We start from the raw sequence: 12977 nt of genomic DNA on the forward strand, positions 1-12977 counted from the left end.
ATTATGCAACCAAAAGACCTCTCAAAATCTCTTCAACAATTCCCACACTTTAACCATTTAAAAATGCACTTTCTTCAAATTTTCCGCAAAAACACTTAAAAACCTCAACGCAAATTCACTATTACCGAAAAAGTTCATATACACAATATTTCTCTTGCTTTTTACCAAAAAAACAGAAACATAAGAACACGATTTTATAATGAGAGGATAACGATGATAATCGTACAACTTAAAAGCAGGAAAACCCAAGAACGATCCGCCCTCTTACTTGTCTGTTCTGATGTATGTTTACTATATAAAACCAACAAAACTTTATCCAGAAATAATCTGGCAACCGCTAGCAATCCAAAACTTAACGAAATAAGAAATATAACAATCCCTTTATTCTCCATATGTACTTGATTCTCCCTCACTTTTGCCACCTCGGATCTGCATCCACATTCACACATACTTAAAACACAAAAACAGACCATTTGTAGAATATTATAGTGGTTAATTGTCTAAAATACCCTTGAACAACAATGATGGATCAAGGAATCTAACCTGAGGAAAGCATTGCTGTTTGTGATATCGTCCAGCTGAGTAGTCACGAAGGTTTTCCATGACTCTAGAACATCAACCCGTTTAGTCTGCAATAAGCAATATATTAGCTAAATGACAAAAAATGCGCTTGACCAACGAATGTTTTCCAGGACTCTAGATCATCAACCCTTTAATTGTTACTCTAGAAGAGTTATCAGGCAGAGCTTAAACTACCAATCTTATAACAGTGTAGCATTCGATTAATCAAATTGTCTGATAAAATGTTTACACATTAGCTAAATGTCTAAATGTCTTTGACCCACTATAAAACAAGCGAATGTTGAAATTATAAAACAATAGTTATAAAAATAAAATAAAAATAAGATACTAGTAACAATAAGTTATACCAAGGACTCACTGATAAAATGTTCAAACATTTAGCTACATGTCTAAAAGCCCTCGATGAACGATAAACAAGCAAATTTTAAAATAATAGCAATAATAAAATAAAAATACGATGATGATAGCAACAACAATAATAAGACATGCCAAGGCCTCACTGATAAAATGCTTAAACATGAGCTAAAAGTCTAAAAAACCTTGACCAATGATGAAACAAACATGTCTTAGGATAATAAAAATAATAATGATAATGACAATAATATTAATAATAAGACAATAATAGTTATAAGACATACCAAGGCCTCACTGCTGTCATGAAAACTTCTCAAGTCTCTTCTAACTTCCTCCATAATAACATCTCTTTCACCAATTTCCGAATCGATTTCTTGAAAAATGTATCCATATTTAGAGTTTAACTCATCAAGATACCTCTCCAACAAAGATAAATTAACATCTAAAAGCCTAACTTTTTGCATCAAAATTTTGATAACACTGTCACCGGGCGACCTTCCCACCTGTTGTTGGCGCACTTCCACAAGTGGGTCCGGCACATCAGTCATTGTAACCGCACGAACACCCTCAGATTCATCAAATCTCGGCTCGTGTTCCACATCATCAACCGAACTTTGATCTAATGAATCACGTTTTGTTTCACTTTCAACTTCTTTAGATGCAAACTTTTTATCTTGCACAGAGACCAAATCCTCTAGCATCATTTCAACAGCATCAACCCCATAAACTTGCACGAAACTTAATGTGCAATAAAACCCGGTTCCATAATGACTTAAAAGATTCAACTTTATGTATTTCACCCATTTGGGTTCCTGTAGAACAAATCTTTGTTCGTGTTTAACGTTTCCAGCTGTAAAATTTCCAAGATTTACCCAAGATTCGGTAGGGTAAACCAAACTTCCAAGCAGTTCAAAATCTTTAAGATTTGATGAGTGGTGCTCAAAATTGGCAATTGTTATGGTGTCAACTAGGGTTTCTTCTGAAAGTTTTACAACCACAAACTTTTCTTCAGCTGAACAGGGGTTTCTTAGATACTTATCTTTATCTACTGTTAATATGTTTGATGCACCTTTTGCTTCTTTATTACAAGCTAAAACCTTTGCACCTTTTGCAGCAGAGGCATAATTGTAATCTTCACCGCCGGGCTCGAGTCTGTGAATTATACTGCCCACATTACCGTTCGAAAGTCGGGTTTTTGCATTAAACGCTTTGTTCTTGAACTCATCAAGACCTAAAGGCACGGATCTTGATCTTTCGGTTTTTAAAGATCCTTTTGGCTCTGGTTTAGAAGCAGAAAGAGGGTTTGATTCTTTTTGGTCAACTTCAACATGTTGACTGGTGATTTCTTCCTTGTTTTCAGCTTGATAAATTAAGTTACTTTTGATAAGAGCTTCAAATTCGAGCTCTACGGGACACTCATTTGGAGATAATGAGCAGTAAGATCCTTTTTCAGACTCAAGTTTAAATTCATCCCAAGTTCTTAATCCTTTTGGAAGATATTCAGGTCCATCTATGAAACAGGATAAACAGCTTCATATTAGAAGATTTACATGCATAGTGGCCTCCAATGTTTGAAACTATAATCTCATAAATTAGATTAATTCTTAAAATCTTGTGTTCTTCTATGAAACATTGAACAACAACTTTATATGCACTTAAATTATCTTAAGAATCTAATGTTACGATTAAAAAGATCTAGAAGGTTGTATGTATTCATAAAAGACTTATGTGACTTTCAATCTGTTTGACCTGTTCCACGTTTAGCTAACTTATTTGATCCATTTTACCCGTTTGAGATCAAGCACGGCCAAAACTGGCCCATCCATAAGCAAATGGGTCAAAATTGCAACATGTAATCACAACAAACTTCATATACTTAACACAGATTGAATCAAATGATATAATCAAGCCTAGAACTGATAAAACAGGACATAATGGAATATAAGTGATAGCCCGCATATGAATTAGCTTTATTATTCACTTCTCTAGAGATTACGAAAAAAGTGATTGTAACTGACCTCTATAACCATCACCATGACCGATCCATAAATTCAACAGGAACAAAAGCCCCCAAATAAAAACCGCAAGAGACAGAGAAACCTTATAAAAGTTATTTATCCAAAGACTAGGCTTTCCCAAAGCTCTTCTCGACAGAAGAGCTTTACGTGATCTCTGCATTGTACATCAATTTGGCTCACTATTAACCACGCCCGATAACCTCAACAAAAAAGATTTAACGCCCAAATCCTGCAACCAAATAAGAACAATTCAGCTATAACTCATCCAGCAATCGGATTATCAAACGAATCACCTAGATCGAGCAACAGTCGATAAATTCAATCCTAAAGAAAGTGAATTAAGCAAATACAAATAATAAAAAAAAAACATAGTTTGTACTTTATTAATCTTTGGTTGGAAGTAATTCTCATGAATTGATCTTCATTGACGCATAACAACAAACACCTGGCGTGCAAGAAACAACTGACTCAGCCAACACGTTGATCTTCATTCTTTTTTGCAATCATAAGTTTAATAAACCCACAAATCAAAATCTTCAAACAATTAATAAATCAAAAGAAAACAGAGATAGAGACGATTAATAATAATCAAGCTAGGCACAAGGATCTAGGGTCTAATAATAATAATAATTGTATTAAAAGAAGCGGAAATGATGAAGCACATGGTGGCAGCCACAAATAAACTAATTGAGCTTTAAAAAATCGAAATTGAAACGGAATTTGACAGCAGCACCTGGTTTCTTGAAATTGAAATCAGGGGTTTAATCGGATGAATGAAAGTCTTGAGATCATTAGAGTGATGATGGGTTTTGTTCAAAAGCCTGAACTTGAGCGGATCTTGTTCCTTGAGAGTCTTGAATTGCTCATACTCTGTTTCTTTTCTTTCGATTAAACAGATTTCGATAACTTGGTTGAATTTGAAATTGGAATTGAAATTGAAATTGGGATTTGTTTATTTATTTCCCACTTGCATGATTTCAAGAAATTTGGGTTTATACAAATTTTCCACTCAATTCTTTTCTTGATTGGGTGGGTGTTACTAGAATTTTAAGTTAAGAGACTTTGATTTATATCTTAAGAGTAAAAATCAAGGCTTTCTTTTGTTCTTATATAAAAAAAAGTATTAAATTAATAACCCTAAAATTGGATATATATTTTTTCATATATAAGAGCATTTTAATCATCAATCTTGTTATTTAAAAAAAAATAAATTATTTTCGGTTTTGTACTTTATATCTAATTCCCTGAAATATGATGTTGATATATAGATCGAAAATAAACAAGTATTATTTAATTGAATAAAGATGATTATGGGATATATGTTTTTTTAAAAGATGAGCAAGTTTTATGGATAAAAATGTTTTTAGTTAAAATATATGGACAGAAATAATGGTTTCTATATGAATAATCTAAGACGAAAAAAGGGTGATATAAATTTTATGGATAAAAATGTTTTTTTACTATGATGCATTTTACAAAATTGCATATAACTGGTTATAGAGTTTTTTGTGTTTTTATTTAACTTTGATCAGATATAGTTATTTAAAAGAAAGGTTTAAGGAATTAAAACGTAATATAAATTTTTAAACAGTATTTGATAAATCTTGATGAAAATATATTACTTGGCGTTTTAGTATTTGTTTTTCTCGAGTTAGTGTTCATTAATAACAAAACTAGAAACGTTTATGATTAATCAGGGGCAATAACTATTTATTACGTGTTTTAAATATATTATCTTTTACCACATATGATAAAAGCCAAAAAGGTTTTAACGAAGTTTAAAAATAGAAAGAGGGTGGTGGTGCCAGCACATATTCCCAATAAAATTACAACATGTGGCAGGACTCAGATCCCCATTCTGTCAGTGCTGAGCTGGAAATTGGATGACTCAAGTCCCAGTTCTGTTTTTCAAAATTTCAAATAATAAAAATTTTATTATTTTATTTAATCATTAAGACAACCGTGTTTGACTGTTTTCTAATTGCTTCATTGGATAGTTCTTCCATGATTACATGAGACCAAACGCTGTGGATGGCACACCATCCTTTAGGGCGCTTTCGGGTAAATGCCGGTGTTATGAGTTTCCAACAAAGCGTCTCCCACGTTATTCATTCAACTAATCGGGTTTTTTCCACAAATTCTAACCAATAAAATCTTTTATTTTTATTAAATAAAGAAAAAAAACAATAATTGAAAAATAATAAAAGGGCTCCATCCACTATTCCACTGCCCTTTTGTTGTAAAATGTCTTTTGGTGACGTGATACCACATGACGCAAAACGCTCCCATAGAGGCTTCGTCCACTACATATAATCTAAGAGCGTTACATATTTAAGTGGCGTTACTTAGGGGTGCAAACAAGCCGAGCCGAGCCCGAGTTCAACTAGGCTCGAGCTCGGCTCGTTTCAAGCTCTATTTTCAACGCTTTTTTTTTTTGGAACGACCAACTAGGTAACGCCAGGTACTCCGTATGCGGCCCTCATTGGCTAAAGGTAGCCCGAGCCGGCCACGAGTCCGGACGGATGGAGCCCCTAGCAGTCTACCTATTGAGGGATTCCCCGGATAAAATCCGACCCTCACGCCCGCCAAACAGCACGACAGCGAGAAGCCGGTAAAACCGGGTGAGATCAGGACTCGAACCCTGGCAAGCCAGGGTCATCCCTCATATCTTCCATATAAATTCGTGATAGTGAGGTTTGAACCCCCTAACTCTCACTATTAAAGTGAGTGCTATACCATTGAGTCACCTATTTTCAACCCTTAGCTCGGCTCGCGAGTGGATTTTGAAGCTCGAGCTCGGCTCGGGCTCGGCGTTTACTATTTATCAGTTATTTAATTATAATTATTTTTATATATTTTCTATTATAATTTATGTATAAATTTATATATATTATTTAGTTATTTTTATTTATTTATAACATTATATATACTAATTAATAATTATTAAATATATATTAAAAAAAATTATGTAAATGACATATCGTTTAGGCCCACGAGCCGGCTCGAGCTCGATAAGTGAAGCTTGGGCTCGGACTCGTTTATTAAACAAGCTTATTTTTAGGATCGAGCTCGGGCTCGGGCTCGATTAAACTCGGCTTGATCAAGTTTTTTAACGAGCCGGTCTCGAGTAGCTTGCGAGCAGCTCGGCTCGTTTGCACCCCTAGCGTTACTCCTTTGAACTGCTATAGACCTTTCCTTTTTTTATCAATAAACTTTCACTTGAATTCCTTAAATAAAATACTAAATTCATTAAAAACAACTAAACAGGAAGAGAAAAAAAAAAAAGCGTTCCCCTCTGCCGCCATTTTTCTATTAAAAAATAAATTATGCTTTTAAAGTAAATAATATGTTTACAAATAATATTATACATTTCAAATAATATATGAAATAAAATAATATTTGTAATAATATTTGTACAAATAATATTATACATTTGAAATAATATTCCTACATAAGATTTCTCTTCAAAACATCAATTTAAAATTAAATAAAAAATAAGAAAAAAAACAAACACCTAACTCATTGGCAAAAAATAGCCATGCGCTCTGCCCGTCTAACCTACCCGAATAAGTGGCGGCGGTGAAACTACTCCGCAATATCAACCCGGATGAGGGTTGCTGAGAGCACCCCTACCCACAAAAGTCTTAGATACAAACAATTCTTACTATTAAATTTTATATTTGAATTCATACTATATATTTATGTATTTGATTTAGAGTTACAACCAGAGGTTAACGATTCAAGTTGTTCGTAAGCTAATCAAGATAGACTCAAGTCAAAAGCTTGAACCCAGTCAAACATACATAAACCTGAGCTCACTCAAGCTTAAAAAAGTTAAATAAGTTTATTTAATAAGTGAGTCCGAAATATGTTTATATGATTATATATATGTATTAAAAACTAAATAATATACATATTGTTATATATAAAATTTATAATTATAAATATATATTAAAATAACTATAAATGCATATACTTAATTAACAATTATTAAATGACCCAAGGTTTAGGCCAAAACCGAGTTTTAAAAAGAAACTTAAAAGGGGCTGAGCTTGAGCTCTCGTAAATTAGATGAGACAAGATCGTGTTCCACTAGCGCGATTACACCCATAATGTTTTTTACATATCATTTAAAATAGACATATATATATATACATATATATGGATATGGTTAGGTTAGAATAAAACCCACTTGAGTTGTAAAAACTTTAGAAACTCATTCTCAACCACATGTTTTTAAAGATTAAATCTTGAGGTCCACAATTAAAATAATAAAAAATGTAAAAGTTAATTTACATTTTCTCTCTCCTGAAACATATATAAAAATTAGTAAAAAAATGTAAAAAAAAATAGCAAAACATTTTTTTTTATGTTTTCGATGTTTTGTATTAAATGTAACAACATATATTACATGTAACAAAAAAAAACGATGTTACATAAGGTTTTCACGGGTTTTCACGACTCAAGTGGATTTTCATTTTATACTTTGCCTATATATATATATATATATATATATATAATTATTAGCATTTTATGAAACTTTGAATAGAAGCGATAAGTTATGATTCCTATTATCTACAAGGATGGAAACGTCACATCTTATATTACAATTCTAATAAAAGAAAATGTGAAAGCTTATGTGTCAAGCCCATATTTCACATAATTTCTAATCTCTTATCTCATTCATTCTAGCTATTCATGGGTCATGGGTCAAAACCATTTTGTCAAATGGGTTATAATAGTGTGGATTATATTCATTATTGAATCAAGTGTCATTTTCATACCTAGGTAAGATATAACCAACTACACAACTTTAATACATTTTTTTAAATTTCTTACAAGTCAACACATGTTGTTTCCAAAATCATGCTATTTTAGTACTTTTCGTTAGCCCTGTTTGTTTTTTCCATTAAGTCTACATTAAATTAATTCACAAGTATTTTGAAAATAACAAATGAAATAACAGACCTTATTTATCTCTATCATTAGACAAAACCCGTGTAATACACGGGTTCAAAAGCCAGTATCTCATAGATGAGGAAATATGATAAAATAAAATAAGACAGTGCAAAAAGGAAAAAAGGAAAAGATTTATTAAAAGCACTTCAATGTATTTATTTATCTTGATTCATAATCTTTATAGCGTTCTCATAATTGTTAAAACCATCTATCTTTTTAGGATCAAGTTGTGAAGAGGTAGGTCCCAGCAGAGCCCAGTTGGACCCGCAAGACTCACCTTGAACAGGGACGTCTGCGCAATGACCAACTGCTCCAGCAGGACCCACCATGCTCAAAGAACCTTATGCGCAGTACGCCAGCTGTACCCGCAGGGAAAGCCTCCCAATGGTGAAGTACCCCGCCTGTTCCCGCAGCTGCGGATACAAGCCATCAGGGAAGGCTACCCGCACTAACAGCAAGGCTACACGCACAAGGCATTCGTTCAGTAGTCACATGAAGGAATGAGCAAGGCGGGAATACTCCCGCCTAAATGAGCCAGTCCGTATGCTTCTGGAAGGTCTTTCGTACTATACCTACTAAGGTATGGGCGGAACAGACAATTTGACCAGAACAGCCCATGAACTAATCACAGGGTGACAGCTCACCGACAACAATACGAGGAGGAGCACCCTCTAGTACTGTTTGTCACTATTAGCCGCTGCCTACTCACCAACCCTTATGATGGGACGTGCGCGGCCTACAGTTGGTGGAACAGTATACAGCCGACCTTATTACTGTTGGCCGTAACCTATCCACCAACCAGCATGGCCCGTGCGTAGTCCACTGTTGGTAGAACAGGAATACTATTCAGCCGGCTGTACCTGCTTGAAAACCTACCTTCGGCTATAAATACTCCAACACCTTGGAATGGTAAGGACATCATCTGATATCTCAATCTTATCTAGCAATCTCTTAATATACACTTATATTCAGAGCAATCTAGTCTGATTCTCATGCCGGAGGGTGGTCACAAGGAGGAACCCCCCCCTTCTCAGTGACGAGCTTACGGTGTCTGTTTTGCAGGTCCCCTGAAGAACAACCTTCTCTGCTAGACCTCATCCGTGGGAAACATTACTTAACCCCCATATTATCTATAATCTGCCTGTGGGTTCACTTAGTGTTTCTTCATTGGCGCCATCCGTGGGAGTGACAGGGAAGCCTTAAGGATAGCTAGCCCATCATCAGCAGCAGCAACTTTATTCACCTTCTCCACCACCGGATGCGGGAAGGCAGCATACTGGTTCACTGCTTGGTCGTAAATAGCTTCAGTATCCACATTATACAAAGGGAAGTTGGAAGGCGGGACGCCTTTCTCAACGAACCCTAGACCAAGCAGGAAGCCGGCCCGTTCCCCATCCTCGTGAGAAGCGTTGAGGGCTGCGCTCATAGCATCGTCGTAAGATGTCTCTGAGAAGACCCGATGCACAACCTACATAAGAAAATATACAAGTGTCAACACCCTTTCTATTTACAAAGAAGAGCGTAAAGACATGAAAGTTTACCTGAGACAACGCTTCTCGAAGAAGCCATTCCTTGGCAGCCAGAGCTTCTTGGAGGGCAGCTTGAGCTTCGTTACGGGCGCGTTCGGCTTCACTCTTGTTAAGGTTGGCAAGCAACACTTCTTTAGCCGCAGCCTCTTCGACGCCCTTTAGCTTCCGCTCAGTATGGTCAAGCACCCCCCTCTGGTTCAAGATCTCCTGGAGCTTTTTGGCGTCTTCCATCGCCAAGGCATCATGAGCCTGCTGGAGAGCCTCTAATTTGGCTTTAAGTTCTTCATTCTCCACGCGCAGAGGCTCAGCAACAGCTTCAGCCTTGGTGGCCCTCTCGGTTGCGTTCCTCGCAGTTTCCTTAGCCAGCCGAAGCTGTTCATTAACAGCTTGGGCAGCCTTGGAACGGGCCTCGAGTCGAGCCTGAACTTCAACCTCGAGGGCCTTGAAGGCCTTCTCCTTCTCCGCAGCCACTGCGGCAAGTTTTTGGTTCTCCTCCCGGACAGCCCGCGCCTGAGCTACTTCCTTGAGGCGAGCTGCTTTTAACTTGTCGTTTTCACGACAAAGCAGCTCGACGCGCGGCTGCATCCGGGCCAGGAGAACCCGAAGCTCATTGGTTAGTCTACCCTCCTGGTAGCTAGCCATGGCTTCCCCCAACGCACCACTGGGAGCAGCGTGACGAGCCCATTCCACGCACTCCACAGGGGTGCGAAGGGTTGTTCCTCGGCGAATGTTCCATCGTGGAACATACACTTCATTGGAATCCGACACTGCAAAAAAAACACAAAGCAGTTAGGAAAAGATGATAAAATATATATGTATAAAATGGGCCAGAAGAACCCTACGCACCTGTAGGGTCAATAACAGGCCGATAGCCGCCGAACCCATCACCTGAACCCAAAGGAAATCCATCCAAGAGTTCAGGCAGATGGGAAGTGTGACATCTGCCCCGATCCGACCCGACCCAGGTACCCGTTTCTCTGACCCGATCTCTTTCCTTTATGATTTAATATTTATTTATACTTATATTTTACTTTTAATAATAATAATATACTTTTCCTTCCCGCCTCTTTCCCTCTCCTTCTCTCTTTCCGCCTTCTTTTCCCTCTTGTCGCCGTCCCGCCCTTAAGCCTTGTTTCCCTCTTTTTTTCTAACTCTTTGCTTGTCCTTTGTTCCTTCCCGCCTAAGGTTGTCTGCGTAGCTCCACGCGCCAGACCCCTTACAAGGAATCCTGCGTGAAGACCATCTGTTCCTGCGATACGCGAGACGAACTCTTCTCGCAGCGCGCTAAGAATTGTAATTCTTCTCGCAGCGCGCTAAGAACGGTAGTTCTTCCCGCGACGCGCTAAGGATTTGTAGTTCTTCTCGCAGCGCGCTAAGAATCGTAGTTCATCCCTCGACGCGCGAAGAATTATAGTTCTTCCCACGGCGCGCTAGGAATTTTAGTTCCTCCCGCGGCGCGCTAAGAAATGTGATTCTTCCCGCGGCGCGCTTAGAAATGTAGTTCTTTCCGCGACGCGTTAAGGTTAGTTCTGTCTGCCTTCGCGCTCGCGCTCTCTTGACCTTCTGTGTCAGCCTTCTCGCGCTAAACCCTTTGAGTTTTCTTCTGTTTAATCTAGCCGTTTGCTTTTGTGTTGTCTTATCTTTTGAGCTGTTGACCTAATCTGCTTTATGTCTGAAAAGTTACTTTCGGCGCAGCATGCGCACCAACCCCATTGGTTGGCAGAAAAAGTGACTGACATTATCTTTGGAGATCTGCTTTTTCCATGCCTGACCTGTACCTTTATCTGAACCGCCCATGCCTTTTTTACTGTTCCCTGTCAGCTTTATCTTGCCCCCTGCAGCTGCCATATCTTTTGATATCTTTTGCTTTTGGAATCTTTTACTTTTTGAGATCTTTTCCCCTTTTTCTAGGGATTGTGTTCCCTAGGGTTTCCCTATAAATAATAATATTATTTTTCCTAACACATCACACACAAACACTTAATTTAACCTCCTCCTTGCTCTCTCTGCCGCCTTCCTCTCTGCCTCCGTCTTCCTTTCTATTCTGCCCTGCTTTCCGGTAATATATATATTATATATAATAATTTACTTATTAATTATGCTAACTTATAATCAAGACTTAAATCAATTCATTAAAACAATAATCTTATTTATAGGTTAACTTGTGCTTGTTTAAAGTTGGTTCTTGCTTTATCTTACACCGCATCGTTTATCAAGTGAGTAATCTCGTACCTAATCCCTTTTTGCTTTTAATGTTTTGGGATGTTCATGTGTTCATACAAACTTAGTCTTAAACTTGTTTATGAACTTTAGTCGCGCAGTATCCCATGTGTTGAGGACGTAGACTTGGCTGTTTATTTGTATGTGTGGATCATTAACCGTCTTGTCGGTCTATTCCGCAGTTCTCATGGTACCATTAGATGAACACGGGAGAACTATCGTTTATGATTTTCTCTTTTGTTTACACATGCACAGTTTGTCTTGTTTTTGAGCTCAATTGTGAGCACTGGCAGTCTATGAATCTTAGAGTTGGTCCCGATCAGATTACACCCCTGTTGAAAACCAGACATACGCATGTTGCGCGCAGATTTATGGTTATCTATGTATTGTATTAAACTTGATTTCTCACCAACACGCAAGTGTTTGACGTTTATTTTAACACATGTTCAGGTTTGCTGTAGCTGTTCTGAAGCTTGTGGACACGTAGGACGTTTTTACTTTTGGACCTAGATTAAAATGTATCAAGACAAGTTATTGCTGTTCGAATATTATGATTTATAATATATTGATTTATGATGATTTATGTTATCTTGTGTCTACTTTGCGCGTGCGCGAATGAATGTATTTATTAAATATTGACACCCAAATAGTGTCACGAGTAATGAAACAATATGTGGCGCCCCGATGTATAATCCGCCTTTGGTCGGGGTGTTACAGGAAGGTGGCAAAGATTGGCGGGAAGCCCCATGCGTACCTGATGGACCGGCCGTCGTTGCCGATGGCGGGGGCATGGTAGCAGCCGCCGTGGTCGCCGCCGCGGTCGCTGCCGCGGAATCCGCAGCAATAGTAACCGCCGGCTCGGTGAATGATGCTGTAAAAATCGCACTCACAGCCGGCGGTGACGTCATCTCGGCTGGAACAGTCGGCTCAAATGAGTGAGCAACTGATCCAGCGGAAGCAGGCGCAGGCGCCTGGGTCGACGCCTCAGGTAGGCTGACCAAGCCTACCGTCATTGGCGGAGAGGTACTACTCGGCGCTTCACCCTGGAATGCGCCAACATCCACGCCTGCGTAAAGAAGAAAAGTGTTAAAAGACTAAGGATTAAGCTATGAAGATAAAAGCTAAAGGAAAGTTGTACTTACGGGTTTTCTTGAGCCTAAAGGTACGGAGAGGCGGGGACGGACCCGATGGAGCCGGCCTCTTTGCGCCGGTCACCGTCGTCTTCTTTGGCTCTCCGGAGGTGACAGTTGCAACATCCGGAGCGGTGGTCTTATCACCACCGGGATTCCCCGCCACCTCTTCGCTCTTGGTCTCC

General features: G+C 38.3%; 1 protein-coding gene across 1 annotated transcript; it reads right to left on the reverse strand.

Moving 5' to 3' along the window:
- Nucleotides 1-23: 23 nt before the first annotated feature.
- On the reverse strand, nt 24-3211 carry LOC143625175 (SUN domain-containing protein 4-like). The gene is made up of 4 exons (XM_077095606.1): nt 2955-3211; nt 1221-2446; nt 544-629; nt 24-429 (listed from the first exon to the last, which is right to left on the reverse strand). The coding sequence occupies exons 1-4, from the start codon at nt 3112-3114 to the stop codon at nt 195-197; spliced, it is 1707 nt and encodes a 568-aa protein (XP_076951721.1). The 5' UTR covers nt 3115-3211; the 3' UTR covers nt 24-194.
- Nucleotides 3212-12977: the final 9766 nt, after the last annotated feature.

The sequence above is a fragment of the Bidens hawaiensis genome, unplaced genomic scaffold, assembly GCF_021521415.1.
Source record: "Bidens hawaiensis isolate Kalapana, Puna unplaced genomic scaffold, B.hawaiensis_p1.1 tig00004020_1, whole genome shotgun sequence".
NCBI lineage: Eukaryota > Viridiplantae > Streptophyta > Magnoliopsida > Asterales > Asteraceae > Bidens > Bidens hawaiensis.

Coding starts and splice junctions, on each gene's coding strand:
- LOC143625175 (XM_077095606.1), bottom strand. CDS start 3,114: ATGCAGAGATCACGTAAAGCTCTTCTGTCGAGAAGAGCTTTGGGAAAG. Junction 2,447..2,954: donor TCATGGTGATGGTTATAGAG/GTCAGTTACAAT, acceptor CCTGTTTCATAG/ATGGACCTGAATATCTTCCA. Junction 630..1,220: donor ATGACAGCAGTGAGGCCTTG/GTATGTCTTATA, acceptor TGCTTATTGCAG/ACTAAACGGGTTGATGTTCT.